This window comes from Denticeps clupeoides, chromosome 14, assembly GCF_900700375.1.
Source record: "Denticeps clupeoides chromosome 14, fDenClu1.1, whole genome shotgun sequence".
Lineage (NCBI taxonomy): Eukaryota > Metazoa > Chordata > Actinopteri > Clupeiformes > Denticipitidae > Denticeps > Denticeps clupeoides.
Genome location: NC_041720.1, coordinates 19164581 through 19185497, shown reverse-complemented (window position 1 = coordinate 19185497; position 20917 = coordinate 19164581). Strand labels below are relative to the sequence as shown.

Below are 20917 nucleotides of genomic sequence, written 5' to 3'. Positions count from 1 at the left end.
TCTGCATCTCTGGAGCTCAGCCCCAGTGATCTTTCTTTACCTCTCTCACCAAGGCTTTTCTCTCCGGATAGCTCAGTTTGGCTGGATGACCAGCCCCAGGAAAGGTTCTGGTCGTCCCAAGTATCTTCCATTTAAGGATTATTGAGGCCACTTAAGAACCTAAAGCACAGCAGAAATATTTTCTAACCATGGCCAGGTCTGTGACTTGCCACAATTCTGTCTCTGAGCTCTTCAGGCAATTCCTTTGACCTCATGATTATCATTTGATCAGACATGCATTGTGAACTGTAAGGTCTTATATAGACAGCTGTGAGGCTTTCCTAATCAAGTCCAATCAGTATAATATAACACAGCTGGACTCAAATGAAGGCATAGAACCATCTCAAGGATGATCAGAAGAATTCGACAGAACCTGAGTTAAATAGAGTTTGTCACAACAAAGGGTCTGAATCCTTAGGACCATGTGATATTTCAGTTTTCTTTTATTTAATAATTCTGCAAAAATGTCAACAATTCTCTGTTTTTCTGTCAATATGGGGTGCTGTGTGTATATTAATGAGGAAAAACATTAACTTAAAATTAAAATTAACAGAACAAAGAGTAAAATATTTAAGGGGATCTGAATACTTTCTGTACCCAGTGTATTTAGTCAAATGACATTGGTCTGTTGACCAGAAATGTGGCAATAATGTCCGCAAGCCCTGTTGCTTGTGTGAAAAACCTGGACAGAAACTAAATAGTTGACAATTTGCCTCCCAGGTTTAATTACATATAGTGGCTCTTTACACATGATCTGAATATCCTTTTAACATTACACTGAAAGTGAGTGAGAGCTGTGTAAACAGCCAGCAACTGGCACACTGATAACATAGCTGGAAAGTACAAGAAAAATACACCCCTGGAAACCTGTGCAACTGATCAGATTTTACTTTACACTGACTTTAAGCCTTTAGTGATGACTTTTGGTCATAGTATATTTATTTATAGTTTGTATGTACAACAATGTTTGCAGCATGTACAAAATAAATACCTTTGATAAAAGGGGAATCTTTTATACAGACCTGTTTGTCTGTAAAACATACTGAGATTGAAATATGAGGCCAGCAAACACACTTTTACTGGGAATGTTCTTGTAAACTACAGAATATGTTCTGTTGGTTGTTGTGGATCCCACAAAGCTTTGGGAATTTTGTAGTTTTAATGAGTGTCAGATCAGAGTAAAGAAATTGAAAAGCACTGCTGGACTGGATAGATATGCCATGTGACTACGTTACACACAGTTATCTGGGTCACAGTTCTTCTCCTCCTCCAGTGGGGGACAGTCTGAGCCATTGTTTGCAGGATGCATATGGATGTATCGTGTGCGATGCCTCACCCCAGCCTCCGTGCACTTACCCTTGCACAGTCCCCACTGGGACCATGTGGAGACCTCACAGTCCAGTGGGGTCTCTGCAGGAAAAATTATTTATAAATTAACAAGTAGTATTTACTGTAATAATAATTTGCAACATTTTTGTGAAAAGGCTTGGTATTCTGTTTTGATCTAAGGGCACATTGTGCGTTAAGGTCTGTTATAGATTAGTAGAAGCACACAAAGCTGGAACATGGCACTTAACAGCACAGCTTCCAATATAAACACTTTTGCTGTTAGAGCACTCTGTTGGCCCCACTTATCTCGTTTTATTTGTTGCTTAGTTGCCATAGATACACATTCACTCATTTTGACTCTAGATTTACTTAGTAGATTTCGAAGGTTTCATATCATATAATCAACTTACTTATTAGCAACTCTGGGAGATGGTTTTCTGTAGGAATCTGGTTGGACTTTGTTGGCTCTATAGGCAGGCGAAACACATGGCTCACATTGATTTTTGTAAGTGTGATCTTGGCTATCGGTGGAAGGTGCTTTAGTTTGGGGTAGTAGAAGGAGTTGGCTGGATGGCTTGGAAACGATGAGGTAATCTGCAGGCACAGAGAAGCACATTAAGGCATTTAAACATTTCTCTATCTTCAGGAAATCCTAGGTTAAATATTTTCACAATCTTCCTTTTAGATTAAACAAATGTTACTGGAAATTTTGTAAGCACTTTAATGAATGGTGTTCTTAAAAATATTGTGATCAAAATGTCCTGTTATTCTGAGAGATTTCTGCATAAACAATGAACTGTAAGACCGACGGATGCATTATTTCCTTTCTCAGGTTGGGCAGGTAAAAAGTGGAACTGTCATGCATGTGAATTCAGTTGATCCCCTTTTCTTCTCCAGATATACTAATGAAACCTGCAGAAACAAACTGCACAAATAGTAAAGTATTCCTTAATTGTTCCTAGAACTATTGGCCTACCGGTTAAGGAAGCGGCCCTGTAATCAGAAGGTTGCAGGTTCGAATCCCGATCTGCAAAGGTGCCACTGAGGTGCCACTGAGCAAAGCATCGTCTCCACACATTGCTCCCCGGGCGCCTGTCATGGCTGCCCACTGCTCCCTCAGGGTGATGGGTTAAATGCAGAGGATTTCACTGTGTGTACCGTGTGCTGTGCTGCTGTGTATCTCATGTAACAATCATTTCAGTTCACTTCACTTCATTAGAAATGGGGCATTGTTGACCTAGCAGTTAAGGAAGTGGCCCCGTAATCAGAAGGTTGCTGGTTTGAATCCCAAGGTACTACTAAAGGCTTCTCACTAAGGGTGATGGTTAAAAGCAGAGGCCACATTTCGTGGTACCAATGCTCTAAAGGAGTCTAGAAGATTGTTTATGTACAATTGTTAATAGTCAGACACCTGTACAGAAAGACAGTCTGTATTCTGTGTTCATTTAATCTGTTTGTGCACTTTTTTGTAAAACTTTTGTAAAACAGATGCAGATAAAACAGTAATACAACTCGAAATTGTGAGGGGTATATAGTCAATAACTCTTGTTTAAAAGAGTTTATGTGAGATGATAAAATGTTGATAAAATGATGATAAAATGCAAATCTAAACCTGTGCAATGATTTCACAAACCATCACTGACACTGCTTTTTTAAATGAATGCATTATTACGACTTTCTTCCACAGTCCACCATGTCTGTTGCTCTCGGAAGGTTGCAAAACATTGGACTCTGATCCGTCCTCTAGTGGATAGATTGTATATATTTGGATGCCTTTATTGTCACTATTGAAGTACAGCAAGACTTTTGAAGTAAACCAGCAGATGCACACTTTAAAACTAGCTCTTACAAAGAGGAAAAAATATTTGAAAAATAAGTAGTATTAAATAAAAATAAAAGCAGGTAAGATGATCAAGCATATGTACATGGTGGTAGCAGGGATATAAACAGTAGAGTGTGTAATGTTGCACAACAGTTATAGCTTGTCTTTTATATTGTATATTGTGGGATGGTAGTAGCCTAGTGGGTAACACACTCACCTATGAACCAGAAGACCCAGGTTCAAATTCCACCTACTACCATTGTGTCCCTGAGCAAGACACTTAACCCTAAGTTGCTCCAGGGGGGACTGTCCCTGTAACTACTGATTGTAAGTCGCTCTAGCGTCTGATAAATATTGTAAATATTTGTAAATATTGCTTATAACAGACAAGTGTGTGTGTGTCTGTGTATACAAGTGCAAGTCAATTAGTCGTCCTGGGCAGTTGGTAGCAGCATGTGTATGTGGTGTGTGCTCGTGCAGAAGTCCAGTGAGTCCTGGTATTAATTTGGAGGTAAGTTAATGCAGGCAATTCAGCAGTTTGATGGTAGTGGGGTAGAAAGCGTAACCTAGTTTCGTAACCTACATTTATTACAAGGTGGCTGTCACCACTGCTTCCTAGTTAGTTGCTCAAAATAATGGCCATTGGTCTTGGGGTGGCAGCCGGAGAAGAGGCTGCAGGTGGATCCCAGGAGCAGACCAAATGCCTTCTAGACAGCTGAGATGAATTGGGGTCCCCAATCCAAGATGAGAACCTTGGGAACCCCATGAAGACGCACGACATGCTGCAGCAATAATTTGACCATGGATGGGCTGTGATGGAGGATGGGAGGCCAGGGAGGGCGACCAGGTGGATGGCCTTGGAAAATCGGTTCACTATGATCAGGCTGGTATTCCCTGGTGGGAGAAACCATGGTGTTTTGGGCATGGGCACATGCTTCACATGTGTCATTGTAAGCCCCGATGTCCCTGGTCATGGAGGGCCACCAGAATGCCCGGCAGATGAACGAGTGCCCTAAGTGACCAGAAAGGATGGAGGAATGACCCAGTGAAGATCTGCCGGTCGGCAGGGCACCAGCACGAATAGCCAGTCTGGTGGCTCATTGGGCGGTCCGGAGTTGGTTACTTGTGCTTCCTGGAATTGGGCCTCCACAGACCACCAAAGAGGGCCTACGATGTGCGTTGGTAGAAGGATGGGTGGGCAGGTAGGACAGGTGAAAATCAAATTGTTTAAAAAAAACCTGCCGGGGGTACAACTGCTTGGCCATTTGGATTGAGATGAGACTTTGATAATCGGTCCACACCAGAAAGGGTGTGTCACGGTTCTGCAACAAGTGCTGTAACTCCTACAAAACTACTGGACCCCATAACCCCATTTTTTAATGGTGATTTTGTTTAGGCCTCCATCTTTATTTGAAACAAAGAAGAATCCAGCAGCGGCTGGCAAGGTGGATGGGCGGATGGCTTCCTCCACAAACTTCTCCATAGCCTGGGATTCAGACTTGGATAGAGAGTAAAGATGTCCTCTTGGTGGGGTCGTACCCGGAAGAAGGTCTATGGCCATGTCTCCTGGTTGGTGAGGTGATAGTTAGGCTGCTTTGATGGTACTGAAGGTGGTGGTCATGATAACAGGGGGGCACTGACTCAGCAGTTGGAACCGGAACAGGTGATTGAACAGGTGATTGAACAGGTGATGAAGGAGGTGGCTGTGGCTGCAAACACCTATGATGGCAGGGAAACCTCACTCCAGCCTCACTCTAGGTGTTCCCAGTCGCAAGGGTGTGGTCTGGTGTGTGATGGGACCATGGTGGCTTAGCGGGTAAGGAAGTGTACTTGTAATCAGTTGTGGGTACAAATCCCGAATCACCAAGGTGCCACTGATGTTCCCCTGAGCACAGTACCGTCCCCACACACTGCTCCCTGGGCGCCTGTCATGGCTGCCCACTGCTCACTAAGGGTGAAGGGTTAAAAGCATAAAAGCATTATGCGCAAAGGCTCTCCCTCTGCGGATGTCAGGGCAGGCCATCCTAGTTCCCTGGTTCCCCCAGGTTTTTCGAAAGAAGTTGGCATTTCCCAACGCATTCGGCACCCAGGCGCCACCTCATGTAAATGCTGCCACAGGTTATTAACCTCCTGCGACAGATACTCAATGACGGTGGCCTGCCTCAAAACCTGTTTGCACAAGGTACATGGGGTTAATCGTGGGAGATGAGATACCAATGGTGGACAGCGCAAGAGGCGAGTGTTCTGAGTGTGGTTCAGCCAAAGCTGCGACACCCACATATAATCAGAATAAGGTGTGGAAGCACCAGACAGAATAGTGGAAAAAACAAAGAGCGGCCAACAAAAAAGCTTACTTGGAGCTGAAGATGCTGGAGCCAAGACGTTTGCATGAATGGCAAACAATGGGTCAGTGATGTCAAGCAGGTACTGATTAAATACCTAACTCGTCACTCAGTTACGTGTTTTCATGGGTCACGTGGGCAGAGTCACATGACAGAACTTCATTGTAGCCATCTATAAATTAGTCATTGCATAGATATTTTTTAATTCTGAGTCTAATTATTTGTTGTAAATTTCATGTTTCAATCTGTAAATTGTGTAACTGAATAATAAAAAACCTGTATTGTGGACTATGGAAGACAATTACATCCAGAATGAAATAACAAATTACTATTGAGGGATTTACACTAAATCTCCCTTTATATCAGCTGTATGTGAGGTTTGTTGTAGCAAAAGGTCCTGTGGGACAAGCATCATAGTATACAAAAGGGTTTTAGTTTATATCTCATGGTAATTCAATGGGTCAATGGATCCATCCTGGTCCCCCAAATGAAAATTTCCTGGCTCCACCACTGCTCCAGTGCTCAGTGTGGGGGTGCTGGAGATGCTGTTCCCAATTTGGGCAAACTGAGGCAAACTATCAGTAAGGATGTCCAAGATCCAGTTGCAGAGGAAGGTGTGTCCTTATTGTACAGGTGGGTGAGGGTGATGGCAATGCCATTGTCTGTGGAAATGTTTGGGTGAATTGCAGTGGGTCCAGGGTGGAGGGCAGCAGGGTCTTTATATGTTTCATGACCAGGTTTCCTTTCCTGAATCTGCAGTCCGATCAACCCGATTAACAGTCCATCCAAACAAACTGAGTCAGTGATTTTAGCATTCAGCCAGGAAGTTTTTAAGCCTAGCTTAAACTCAGGCTTTCTTACCAAACTTTTGTGTTTTCCTGTAATGTCTGTGCGAATGTCATATCTTTGATTGGAAGGCACCGATGTTCTGAGTAACTCAGTTGGTATCTTTTGAGGTGGCGTTAGAATAGTGTGTTCCAATCCAACATTTAGAATTTCTTATTGACTGTACATGGTACAATGTTGTACCAAGTGAAAACACTGACTTACTTTAACTAAAGAAACACTAAAGGGTAATAATAAAAGTCAGCTACTGCTTTGTGAGCATCTGTGCATGCTGCAATGTTGTTTCTTTAGTGGATATAACATTAGCATTCCTGTTCACATGTAAAATGAAAACAGCCTTTACCTGAGTTACTTTGTCCTGTGGGACGGTCTCAAAGTTGGGGGAGGAAAAAGTGAAGCCGCTGTCTGTTCCTGCGTCATATGGGTACAGGTCCAGACTAATGTTATCCTTCCAGTCTGTGTCATTACATAGGTTCAGACTGTCCACACCAACAAACCAGTCTGGGCTGGGTACAATTCGCACAATAAATGAGAGCTGGAAACAGAGAGAGTAAAACAGACTAAGAACCTTTCTTCATCTGTTTAATATTCTCAAAAAAATTTTCATGTACTCTATCTACAGTAAATGACTATATATTTCATACAACTGAGATTCCAGAACGGGAAAATGTTTCCTATGGTTGCCACATGACAATTTGGGATGCATTAAGCTGTACAAATTGTCCAGCAGTATCACACAATCTGTAATGATAAAGTGAAACCCACACACTGCAGTATTTTTTAAGAATCTTTTGGATGAGGCTAGGTAGTGTGAGGTTGAATAAGAGATCGCAGTATCACTTACGAAAGGGTGCCTGGCAAACACCTCGAAATCAGTTGTGGTTTGTCCAGTGCCATCCACTATGGCTGGGGCTGAGAAGAGTCCATAAACACTCTGCACATGCACCTCTGCCTCCTCTACCTCTTTAATCAGCGTCCAGGCTTCCCCCTTTTCACTGAACTCACTCACCCCATTACTGGCGAACTTCTCAGTCTGCCAGATATGAAAGTCAGGGCTGTGTGTTACACCTAGAACAAAAGTCATACATTATATTTACACATTCAGATAGATATATATTATATAGATATAGCGAGAGAGAGAGAGAGAGAGAGCAGTGTGGGGTCCACAATCCTTTTATAGATCTCACAATAAACACTCAATAATGGAGGTAGTGCAAAGCCAGTACAATCACAGTGTATGAGCAGAAAGTGCTAAATGCTGTGTGTATGTATGAGGTAAAATGAGTTGTAACATAAAATTAAATAAATACAAAAATGCAGATTGTACACATAACACAGCTATTGATCATAGTACATAATGAATTAAGTATAGAGCACAATATTTTAACACAAGGGCAAACACAGACAGTAACCAGAAGTCAAGAAGCCTAGAATTTTCCAAAGAAAAGCATTGCAAGAATGTGTATCATGTAGGTAAGGACATAAAATATTATCTTGGTCTATGGCATTATTATGTAATGCTGTTCACTGGCAGATGAACTATAAATTGGTTGCTTATGCTATAATGAAACATAACACATTTTGAACAATCTTATTTATCTAATTATCTTATTCTTATCACATGATTGGTCATGGCCATAAAAAGGAAGTATTCCAAACAAGCTTTAGTGTCTGTGTATTCTACTTGGTGCTTGAGACAGCATGAGACTCACCGATTAGAGGAGACCACTGGGCAGAGGGGCGGTACAAGGGGTAGTGCTTGGGAAATGTGGTCTGACTCCACTTCCCTGTGAACAGTAGACTATAGTGGGCAGCCTTGGTTGCGCTACAGATGGGGTCCACATCCATGGGAGCAGCACCGCCTCCAATAAGCAGGGCCACAATAAGAAGCAGGCCACCCACACAGACAGACAGCATGGCTTCCAAATGGCCACTTTAGGAGAGAGGGGGTGGGTTCTGGTGTCAGAATGATTCAGAAGGAAAGAATCCAAAGAAACCTGATTAGCATCTTTGCATCTTACAGTAATCCCAGTTCAAACTCAGAATTGTAATTCTGTTGTAAATTATAAATAATGATATAAAAGTAATTGCAACCATTTGAGGTTTGGAATATGCTACTGAAAGATAAATAAAAGTTTTCCCTGTGCTGTAATCCTTTTTAACAAACCAGTCAAACGTTCAGCTAAATAAGTATGCATATGCTTATTTGCACATATGCAAATAAATTCAGTAGATAGATATCTAAAGTAGATAAAAAATATTTTTCATGCAATGCTATTAGGCGGTAATATGGTCAGGGTTTTAATATGTTCATGCTGCCTAATTTTTAGACTAAACAGTGTACTCACAGGTCTGGAGATTGATGAAGTTGTGCAGTTGTCAAGTAGACTGTCCGTGTCTTAGGGAGAGACTGCAAGGACTGCAAACAGCCCTCAGCTATTTATGCTTTCCATAAGCCTCCCTCCAATGTCTGAACTGCTATCACCTTTTTATCCCTCCCACCCTGTCATACTGCTTTCATACTCTCTCCTTTCCTGGTTCTCCTTCTTGGTCTCTTTCTGTCTCACTCTCTCCATGATCACTTTAAAGCCAGAGATTCCTGGCTAGAGTCCCAGCTAAAGAGCGCACTGGGGAGGTGGTTTGGCCTGATTGCTGGTTGGGTCTGAGTCTTCTGCCACAACTCCCAGGCCCTGATTCCCTCCTGCGTGGAGCAGGGTAATTACTTCCATATGTTTAAGATGTTCCTGCTTTCATGCTCACCAGCACTTAATGTCAAAAGGAGGAAACAAGAGGGCCAAAGTTTTGTTTAGCTCAGGCCCATGTTTTCAGGGTGGTAGTAGCCTTGCCTATGAACCTGAAGACCCAGGTTCAAATCCCGCTTACTACCATTGTATCCCTGAGCAAGACACTTAACCCTAAGTTGCTCCAGGGGGACTGTCCCCTGTAACTACTGATTGTAAGTTGCTCTGGATAAGGGCATCTGATAAATGCCGTAAATGTAAATTTTCATAAGGGCATACTTATTTTTTACAAGCTGCTTACCTGCAAGCTGACATAAGTGCTGTTAAAAAGATATTTGCCCCTTTTTTGATGATTTTCTCAAAGTCTTAGAATCCTTATGTGTTTAGTGTCTGGCCACTTTACCATAAAGGTCTGATTGGTGGAATGCATTAGTTATGCACAATTTATTTAAAATTGAGAACTGTATAATGTACATTAAAGAGTGGATGACCACCACCCTTGAATCTAAAGCTGGCAGAAGGAATCTATCTATCAGTCAACATTGATGGTGTCAGGATTGACTGCAGCTGGGCTCATCACCTGTACCCAATCCTGACTGCATAATTTTCGTGAACTTGACTTGGCAACCGTGTATGTGTTTGTATTTTGAGTTCTGGCAATCGGCACACGCCTGCGGGTTTGTTTACGCTGTCCCCCTTTTATTTCCCTTTTCGGCCACCGCACCATTGTTTATTTGTATTTCTTTATTGTTTGTTTGTAATAAAACCCCTTCCCAGCATGTCCTGCCTCTGCGCTTCTCTCCCCTGTCAGCACGCAAGCGTGACAGAATGCTGGAGCTCGATGAGCCATGGCTCGTCACCCCCGGGAGAATCTGCGAAACCCGGAAGCGACAACGTTGCCAGGTGAGTGGGCGGAGCGAAGACAATGGCGTCGGCAGTAGCGAGGAAGTGATGTGGGCAGCGAGCGCAGAGGATTCGACCCCCACTATCTTCGCCATGTCAAGCCAGGAACTCTGCGCTCTGCTGGCAAGGCTCCGAATGGCCAGAGTACTATCCATGGGAGTTGATTGCACCCTGGGTCCAGAGGACACGGATGACGAAAGCGACAATGACGTGGATTTTCGTTGGGCGGTCATGGCTGGGATGGCTCCACCCGAGATTGTCGCGAGGTCGGTGAAGACCCACGTGACTTCCGAGGGCACGAGGTCGACACGGACTTCGAGCAGGATGACACTGTTTGGGCAGTCGGTGCCAGGATGGCTCTGCCCATCGTGCCCGTCCAGGATTGTTGCGAGGTCCGTGGAGACCCACATCACTCCCAGAGGTGCGACAACAGCGAGGAGGAAGATGGCGATGCGGGTGTAAGCTGGTGGAACAGGGCGACAGGAGGTCGCCAGCCAGCAACTGCACTGCCGGAACTGCCTCGCAGGGAAGACGCCTTCCCAGCTCCAGTCACCGATCCACCTTCCCTCTGCCCGGACGTTCCCCAGCTGAACGGCAGAGCATCACCAGCCCCCCCCACATGCTGGAGAAGACATCCACCACCCCCCACGCCACACACCCACCACCATCTCCACCAACGAGCCCAGCCCCGTGTGGGACAGCCCAATGTCCCCGGGACCCTTTATTGGGGCAGCAGACACAGATGAGATCACCACCATCCTCGCGTGTCTGACTGGGTCAGCATGGGGCTGGGGCGCGGGACTTCCTGCAGAGACTGAGGGTGGAGTTTGATCGGCTAGAACCTGAGCCAGGGATCGAACTCTGCCCCTCCACCACATCCAGCACCAGGCAGGATCCGGGGTTGGGGGTTCCTTCTGAGGGGAGGGTAGGTGGGGAAACGACAGAGCTGGATCCTGCGGTAGCCGGTACGGAGGGTGGGCCAGGCATGGGCCTGCGTCCGCCTCCAGAGGGGTGGAGTGCCATAGAGCCCCCTGACTGCAGCTGGGCTCATAACCTGTACCCAGTCCTGACAGCGCATAAAAGCCGGAGATTTCCACCCCTTCGAAAGCTCCGGCATTTTCGTGTACTTGACTTGGCAACCGTGTATGTGTTTGTATTTTGAGTTCTGACAATCGGCACACGCCTGCAGGTTTGTTTATGTTGTCCCCCTTTTATTTCCCTTTTCAGGCACCGTGCCCCCATTGTTTATTTGTATTTATTTATTGTTTATTTGTAATAAAGCCCCTTCCCAGCATGTCCTGCCTCTGCGCTTCTCTCCCCGTCAGCACACAAGCGTGACAGATGGTACTTCTATCACCATATGTACAGCCACCAAGGAATTATGAGTCACAATTGACCGTGATTTGTAATCTCACAATCACGTAAGTAATATTTGTAAGACTGCTTTCTTTCACCTCAAGACGGACCCTACCTATTCATTGAGGCATTCGGGCTCTAAGATAACTTAGTGACCATGGGTTTCATGGAAGACACTATACTAATTTAAGTTATTATTATATATATTATTTTCACTCATGACTTTAATGACTTTCACTCGGCTCCTGCAGATACAGTGGACCTCAGCTGGTGTGTTATCAAAGATGGCGAAGTGATTAGGCTGAACAAGAATGCCTCTGAACAGGCTTTTTGGCCAATGACAGGTCCCTTGCTGATGGATGCAGTGTCATTGAACTGCCTGCATCCATCAATTGCCGGCTCACAGAACGCCAGCACGAATGGTGCCAACATGCGCCTTACCATGACCAGCCATGTCGTTGTCCTGTTCTGCACTACTGCTGAACGTTTGGAAGACATGTTATGTGGCATTACAGTATGTACCTTCACCTGCTCCCAGGATCAGCACTGTAGCACTTTGCCATTTCTGCCTTTTAGGTCTTTTGTGTCTCTGGGGTGGGGTGCATTATTCTGTCACAACTCAAGGTTGGAAGGGGAAGGAAGCATCAAGCTTGTCATCAAAACATTTGTTTTATTTAACACAAAGATAACACGGCTTGAAGGCCACCATTCTGTTTGCTTCATACACTCTACTACATGGGTCCTGATCACCCGTGCATAAATAGGGTCAGCTTGGAGTGATTAGGTCTCATTAGATCAGGTGCATCAGCACCCGCTATGTGAGCCCAGTGGCCCAGTGAATCATTAAATGACAAATGTTAAATTGTTTTCTTTTTAAGACCGAGAAGTAAGAGTTTGACTACAACATCCTTTGTAAAATGAGCAAGAAATGAAGTCTTTTAATCGTTTTCTACAACATGTGTTATGAAATTAGAATATTGACATATCTCTCTGCTTAGGATCAAGTTCCCTAGTCCCCTGGTTCCCTGTCCCAGTGTTATTGCTCCATTCATTTCAATACTTTGTTTTGTTATGTCTTTCAAAAATTTAACACCTTACATTTGCCATTTAGACTCCTCATACATTAACTTTACCTGTACATAAAAATGTTCTTCTGTACATCAGGCTAGATGCTAACTGTGTTTAATTGGCTTTATACATGTTGTAACTTTACAAAGTTTTGCATCAGGCCAGTACATTAGGAGACATGGAGTAGGCCGTAGGAGGGCAACAACCCAGCAGCACCTTTATGCAAGGAGGAACGGGAGGAGCACTGCCAGAGCCCTGCAAATTTACCTTCAGCAGGCCACAAAGATGCATGTGTCTACTCAAACGGTCAGAAACTTAATGAGGGTGGTAAGTGCTTACAGCCCAACACTGTGCAGTTCGAGTGGCATTTACCAAAGATCACCAAGATTGGCAAATTCTCCACTGGCACCCTGTGCTGTTCACAGATAAGATCACAGATCTTTTTAATTCTAGCCTTCCCCTCGCCACCCCAGCTCTGACGGTCCATCTTTCAAACTCCACTGAAGGCTTTTCAGAAGGCTTCACATACCTTAATTAGATCTCCTTTATCTACAGGTAGAATTTAACATATTTGTAACAAATATATTTTTAATGTGTGTCACTGAAAAAATTATAAAAAATTTATTTCAATAGATCTTCAAAGGTGCAATATGTAAGATCAAGCCATTTGGTTAAATAACACTGCATTCGGAGTGCAGACCTTTTCTTTCTTCCCTCTATCTACAATTTGCCAGCATGTGTGATTAGTAAGAGGAAGCTGTTGTCAGTAAGAGGAAGAAGTACACAATGCAACCACAATGGTACCTCTCCTTTTATTATTCTTTCCACAAAGCCCTCAACAATGATCATAATTAATTGAAAATTATAGCAGCATTATTGTAGGCTTTTGCGCAATTTGACACCATTTTTTAATCTTTCTCACTAGTCGAAACGCATCACCTTATCGCTCCTTTACCGCCCGTTGGGTTTGGTCAATGATGTTAAACCTAATGTGTCACCTGGTGGAAAGCCAGGCATTACAGGATGCGTTCAAATGAGTGCCGCCGTAATAATGACTTTTTTCAGCAATTCTATACCTGGATTAAAAGGACAGGTGTCTTTACTTCGCTCTATTAAAACATGAGATCCAACAAGAAACTTATATAATAAAACTCATAAATATGCTGACACTGTGTCTGTTCCCCGGGCAGGATGGGGTCTGTTTCTGCAATTTATTACCCGTTACTATCATTCCTACAGAACGTATCACCAGCACCACCTATATAAGAATAGGATTATTAAATGTTAGATCTCTCAAACATTTCTAACATCTCTCACACCTAAAGCACTCCTTGTTAATGAAATTATTACAGATCAGTTTTTTGATGTATTGTGCCTGACCAAAACTTGGTTAAAATGAATTTGTAGCATTAAACGTGTCTACACCAGTACACCAACCTTACTTAACTGGAAGAGGAGGTGGCGAGCAAGGCCGCTGTGATCATCAAACGCAACTTGGAATCGAATCAAAAAATCTTCTGCTGAGGCTGCTGAGCACACATGCTGATTTTAGAAAGGTCACAAGCAGTAGGAAAATTGCCAGCGATCGCGGTCACAAGTCCTTCAGCCCAGCATCTGTAGTCTGCATCTCCCCGCACTACACCAATATCGTTTTGATCAGCAGTTGCCCAACCAGGGGTGCCAGCAGCTTGTTAAATGTGTCTGACCCAGCAAGTCGGTCCGCTGTGCTGGTTGGTGGTGAACTCATCCTGTCGTGGGGTGCACTAGTGGCTGGCAAGGTGGGCAGTCCAGAAGAGTGGTCAGGTAGAAGGCAGTTGGATTGAGGCGAGGTCAATTACAGCATACATGATATAAATCGACAATTATGTTTGCACTTATGCTTCCTCTTCACCCCCCTTTTATACTGTCTGTTGGGCGTGTAGTCCATCGGGATCAGCAAGGTCAAGGATGCCTTGGTACCCTCTGGTGGTCCGGATGGTGAGTGGCACGTAATTTAAATGTAACTTTTCAATACATTTGCCAAAACTTCAAGTAAAAGTTTTTTTATGTTGTCATTATGGGCCGTTGTGTGAAGAATTCTAAGGGAAAAAAATGCATTTAATTAATTTTGGAATTAGGCTGTAACATAAATTGAGGAATAAATTCAGTCCCGTAATGTAAAGTCCACGTAAGACATCTGTTCTCTTTGCAAAGTCTGTCCATCACCAAAGTTGAGCACAATATACCAGAACCCATGTTTCATTATGGCTCAAAGTAGGACAATTACTTTGCTAAAGAATCAGCCAATGGGGTTCTTGGTGTTGGTCCCAATATGTTCATTGTATGTTGCAATATTTGCACATTGGTTAATTGTATACATGCAATATTCGCAATACTGTGGTCAGTAGCAGTCGCTAAAGCATTTCACTGCATATCATACCGTGTATGACTATGCATGTGGCAATTAAAATTTGAATTTGAAATTTCAAGGTTAGATAACTGCAATGCATTACTGTCAGGATGTTCTAGTTGGTGCTTGGGTAAACCAAATAGTTCAGATTGCAGCAGCGAGAGCTCTAGAACTAGCTCTAGAAAATACACTCTGGTTTTAAGTTCACTGCCCTGGTCACCAATCAAATTTAGAATTCACTATAGAATCATACTCTTGACCTACAAACCTGGAAAATTATAATGTTTCCCACGTTTGCAGGATTTTATTACAGTATGAAGGGAAATTGCATTATTTTTCTGTTTCTTCTATGCATGTACAACGGTTTGTTTTGACTTTTTCAGGAATCACTTTGTGCTTTTGAAAGGTCAGCTTAATCTTCTGCTTCTGTAAAAAAACAGGATAGAAAAACATGCTTATCAGGGTTTCGTCTCAGGGTTTCAGTTTTTGAACAGAGACTCTCAATAAACTTTTTTTTCCCACAGAATTGGGTTGTTTGAATCTTTATTTTCCATTACAAAAGCACTTAATGGTCTTGTTCTGCAGTACTGGAGTGAACTTTTAGTTATTTACAATCCGCCATGCTCCTTGCTTTTTTTACAATCCCTGCTTGTAGTCAAAGTACAGAAGGTCACAGCTGGGAGCAGATGGGCTCTTATGGAGCTCTGCAGTTGTGGAATGGCTTGCCAGTCAATGTTCGGGATTCAGACACAGTATCAGTGTTAAAATCTAAACTGAAGACACATCTGTTTACTGTGGCCTTCTGTGTTTGGGATTTTTAACAGTATCAATTATTAATTCCACTTTAATACACAGTGATCTTGTCAAGCATAGATAGTGTTCAATTTACCTTAGTTAGTCTATCCTAGTTAGGGCTCCGGGCCACTATTACACAAATGTGGCATAGTAACCATGTATTTCTGTACCAGTTGTAAAATTTCTGTTCCTGACAATGAGTTTTGACGACCCAGCATGAAATGTACCAGAGGATCACCACAGCCAGCACCACCATAACGGCCTATGCTCCATGCTCGATACTGCACTTTGGAACCACTACTACACCTGTTGGACAATTTTTTTGGGGGATAAATAATTACCAACCCTGCATTTACACCAATTGCAAGCTCACTGGAACGGGGTCCCTCTTTCTTTCACTCCTTCCCAATGTTTCTTCCTTTCTTTTTTCTCTCTCTCTTTTATTGGAGTCACGTGTGGGAGGTGTCAGCTGTCAAAGCCCATTGACTGTATGTGGTTTGGGGCTATATAAGAAAGGTGCAAACAATCAGGAAACATAATAACACAAGGCGAACTCGAAACTCCGGTAACCCCTTCCAGGCCGTAATATTTGGCTTTAGAAGAAGACCTGGAGAGTAATACAACAATGAGCATATACAGGCAACAGTGAAGCGGGTGGTAGTGGCCTAGTGGTTAACACACTCGCCTATGAACCAGAAGACCCAGGTTCAAATCCCACTTACTACCATTGTGTCCCTGAGCAAGACACTTAACCCTAAGTTGCTCCAGGGGGACTGTCCCTGTAACTACTGATTGTAAGTCGCTCTGGATAAGGGCGTCTGATAAATGCTGTAAATGTAAATGTAAATGTAAGCAAAAGTAATGGTATGACCCGCCACAGAGCCTTGACCTCAACATCATCAAGAGCAGTGGTGGCCTAGCAGGTAAGGAAACGGACCTGTTATCAGAAGGTTGCCAGTTCAAATACCAAACTGGAAAGGTACCACTGAGTAAAGCACCATCCCAACTCTCTGCTTCCCGGGTGCCCTTGACTCACCAAGTGTGGTGGGTTAAAAGCAGAGGAGGACACATTTTGATGTGGGCACAGTGTGGTGTGCATTGTTTCACAATGACAATCATTTCTTTTTCACTTTTTCCTTTGTGCTTTTTTTTTTCCTACATATTCCTTCAAAAACATAAGAAGCATATGCTAGAACATTTGATGATGTTTTGAAAGTAAAAGGTGGTCATACCAAATAATGTTTTGATTCATATTTGTCTTCATAGAAGATCTGTGGTTTGTTTTCCTACATATTCCTTCAAAAACATAAGAAGCATATGCTAGAACATTTGATGCTGTTTTGAAAGTAAAAGGTGGTCATACCAAATAATGATTTGATTCATATTTGTCTTTTGTTCATTCACTGAATTTTGTTAACTTGTGAAAATAAACGATTAACACTTTCATTGTATTTGATCACAATTTCTTAAAACAGTACCGTATCTTTGTAAACTTGTTTGCTTTTACATACTAGGGTATAATCCTTCAAGTGACATTGTTGACCAAAATTCTACAGTAAGTATATAAAATCCAGGTTTTTATGACATAAAAAAATTACAATCACAGTAAATTATTTCATAACATTTCCCACCCTTAATTTGACCTATGCAATTCAACTGAAAACCAAAACTCAAAAAAGTACAATAAACTGGTTACGTAAGTGTGCACACCTAAACTAATACTTTAATGAAGTACCCTTTGATTTAATTACAGTGTTTAATCATTCGGGGTGGTAGTAGCTTAGCGGGTAAAGCACACTCGCCTACGAACCAGAAGACCACAAAGTCACAGGTTTAAACTCCACTTACCACCATTGTGTCCCTGAGCAAGACACTTATAACCCTGAGTATCCCCAGGGGGACTGTCCCTGTATTTACAGATTGTAAGTCGCTCTGGATAATGTCATCTGATAAATGCCACAAATGTAAATCTTGGCCACCTGCCATCAAATAATTAGACATCTGTCATAGTAAGATTTTTCTGGCATTTATCCACTTGCCTGCTACAGTATAAGCCATGTTTCACATAGTGTTTACAACTATCAAAGGAACCTCATTGATTAAAGGTATCAGTCAGGATAGGGTTACACTGGTGAGACGCCGTGAGCGCAGCCGCATCTTCACCGCGACCTGTTTTAATTCTTGGGACTCATTTTGAAGAGCTCACGTTCACTAGAGGCAGGTCGTTATCCTTGTTAGTAATTATCTGGTTTTAGAGTGGTAAATTGGGTGGAATTATAAGAAATGCTTTGTATGTCTGAAGGAATCTGCATGTACAATGATTTGTTTATGTTCATGTGAAAAGCCTTAACCAACTTAACCATTTTTAGCCACTGCAAGCTAAAATAGACAGGCTAGGTGAACTCTTATTAAATAATCTGGCAAAGGGAAAACTTCACAATTGGGGACTTTAAAACACAAATTATCATCAGGGCACTGACCCCACCGTGGTGTAAATTTAGTATAACATCCACTAGCAACAACATTTCTCGAATACTTTGAAGGGTAACATGGACACAATGATAACATGGACTACAGTTTAAAATGTTTCACCAATCCATCAGATTGTGGTGAATATGGAGATGTATGAGTTTTATTTATGTGGAGCAGCCCACAATTCCTGGAACACCAAAGATTCGAAATTTCTCCCCTGGTCAGAATGTAAGCTACGAGGAGTCCCATAGCGGAGAACCCACTTCTCTAGTCCTAGCCACTGACACAGCCTGCTGGTTTAGGAGAAGAAATGATGGTCCATTTAGAAAACTAGTCCCATATCACCAGGATGTAACAATTTCACTTCCCAGACTCTGGGAGGTGACCCAAAATATGCAACCCACATGCTCATAAGAGCATGACACACTAGAGGAGCCCGTACAGCTGGGCCTTCTTTCTGTGATGCAGTCCAAACACTCTTTACACCACTTGCGTAAATACCTCTGCCACCCTGGCCAAAAAACAATCCTGCACTTTTGCTTGCAGCTTCTGTGTCCCCAAATGTCCTCCCGTAATTGCATTATGCAACAGTCACAACATGACTGGCATAAACCCCCGAACCACTGCCATCTGTAGCACACACACCAATAACCCAACCCATATTTGCAACTCATTCCACACAGGCAAATACTGGCGCGATGCCCCCCAATCTCCATCTGCCCATCCCGACCAACTCATTTTAAATCCATTAACAGGGAGACATTTGTATCTGCCTCTTGTGCTTACTTCAGATCCACCTCTCCCAAGGACCTTCCCTCTAATGGGGCAGGTGGTACCTCGTGCACCACTCGCACTTCAGGTTCCTTCCCCGTTCTTCCAAAAAACACCAACTCAGTCAACATAATAAATTTTGATCAGTTCGCAAAACTAATGGTCTCCCCAGCAAATAGTTCCTAAAATATTTTGTAAAAGTCACTATACTCAAGAGTTCCTTTTTTGTTGTTACTTATCCTTTTGCTTTGTCATAGCCAGGCTAGCATATGTAACCACATGTTCCACCCCATCCAACTCTTAAGACAAACTGCTCTGATGCCCATATCACTTGCATCTGTATTGAGTGCTTTATGGGATCTGGATACGCTAGAACAAGAGCATCAATGAGGCAAGCTTTTAGTTTAGAATGCCTCATCACCAGAGGTGTGGACTCGAGTTACATGACTTGGACTCGAGTCAGACTCGAGTCATTAATTTGATGACTTTAGACTCGACTTGACAAAATGTAAAGAGACTTGCAACTCGACTTGGACTTTAACATCATTGACTCGTGACTTCACTTGGACTTGAGCCTTTTGACTTGACAAGACTTGCTGTTTCCCAGAAAACCCAAATATTAAAACGTATGTTATTACCGAACGCTCTGTATCTTTCAATGTCTGTGTACATGTGCGTCTGTGCGTGTATTTGCTGTCGGCAAGACATCCAATCAAATTAGATCCATGTGGTTTTGAGCCAACAGCATCCATCCAATCAAATTACAGGACAACCAATGCAGTGGAACTATCAAATAACGCGCCAGTTAGACAAAATGATACCAAAGATAGTTTCGTTCGGATATAAAAACTACGAGGTGGTCAACAAAAAACGAATAGCAGTATGCAAAACATGCGGGTCGAAGATTACAGACGGAGATGCAACAACTTCCAACTTCGTTCGACATTTGAAGTTGCACAAATACAGTAAGTTCTGAGTGAATGTTGACGCTTATTTGCTAACTTTTCTTTGCTGTGTAGTTAAATCAGTGAGGCTGTAAACTCACTGTTAACGTCGCAAACTGGTAATCTGTCCACTGCGAGTTCACTCCCTTAATTCGTACACTTATTAAAGTGATTTTTTTTAAACCTGGTAGGATGAGGTACTTATACATAACATTAGCCAATGTCGCACAGTATCGCACACAGTAGACGGCGGTCAGCAGCAACGTGTATTTTAGCCACCAACAAAGACATACAATACATACATATGTGTGGTGGGCTGTTATCGGCGTTAACATGAGACTCTTATCGTGCGATAAAAAAAATATCGCCGTTAATCTATTCACAAAGTTGGGTTGGGAGCTGGGTCTATACTACGCAAGCTATTGTGCTGGAGTTAAATGGTTAGATTTATAAGTATATTTCTTCTTTCTTGTGTCTTTTATGTTCTTATTTTCTAAACACTTTTATTTTGTTTTTTGAGACCCGGTTTAGTTCTCTTGGACACATAGCGGGAGTTGTGAGGTGCGTCGGGTTTGTGTGCAAAAAGTTATTTCTTTCATTTTAATTTTTTGCATGTGTGTTATTTTGTGAATATTTTTTTTTATGTTCTTTTAATACTGTATACTGTAGAGAGAGGTGCAGAAAGACGCGATGTTCTGACGCGACCTTGCTTTTTGCACAGAATACACTTTGCACAGAAAATCTCTTAGGTGTCAGCTCATCATTTGTGGTTCAAGAAACGAAATCAAAAAGTTACACAACGCAGAAGAAGAACCGCTACACTATGATGACTTTCACCTTGATATTTTAGCGCGGATGTATACCTAGCTGAATTGCACTGTAGGGGGCGAGAACGAGTCTTCGAACTGTGAAATTACCACATCAAACGTGACGTGGTAACATGGATGCAGCTATTTAACTGAATAAACAGTTGGTAAACACAAGTACATCTTATTCTCCACTTCCCGCGGTTAAGTCTGTTATGTTCATGTATTTGTTACAGGACAGGACAAACTGCTGTGGAAGTAATTGAAATGCAATATGTCATGGAAATACAATGT

The 20917-nt window shown here is 42.6% G+C and overlaps 1 protein-coding gene across 2 annotated transcripts; it reads right to left on the bottom strand.

Annotated features, from left to right (window-relative positions):
* Positions 1-909: 909 nt before the first annotated feature.
* Positions 910-8925, bottom strand: spon2b (spondin 2b, extracellular matrix protein). 2 transcript variants are annotated; one of them, XM_028953171.1, is made up of 6 exons: positions 8727-8925; positions 8091-8334; positions 7223-7446; positions 6722-6913; positions 1779-1962; positions 910-1449 (listed from the first exon to the last, which is right to left on the bottom strand). In XM_028953171.1, exons 2-6 carry the CDS (start codon positions 8293-8295, stop codon positions 1271-1273), a joined length of 984 nt encoding a protein of 327 aa, XP_028809004.1. In that variant the 5' UTR covers positions 8296-8334; positions 8727-8925; the 3' UTR covers positions 910-1270. The 2 variants fall into 2 exon arrangements, with proteins under 2 accessions (XP_028809004.1, XP_028809005.1); XM_028953172.1 differs by having other exon boundaries at positions 8091-8311.
* Positions 8926-20917: the final 11992 nt, after the last annotated feature.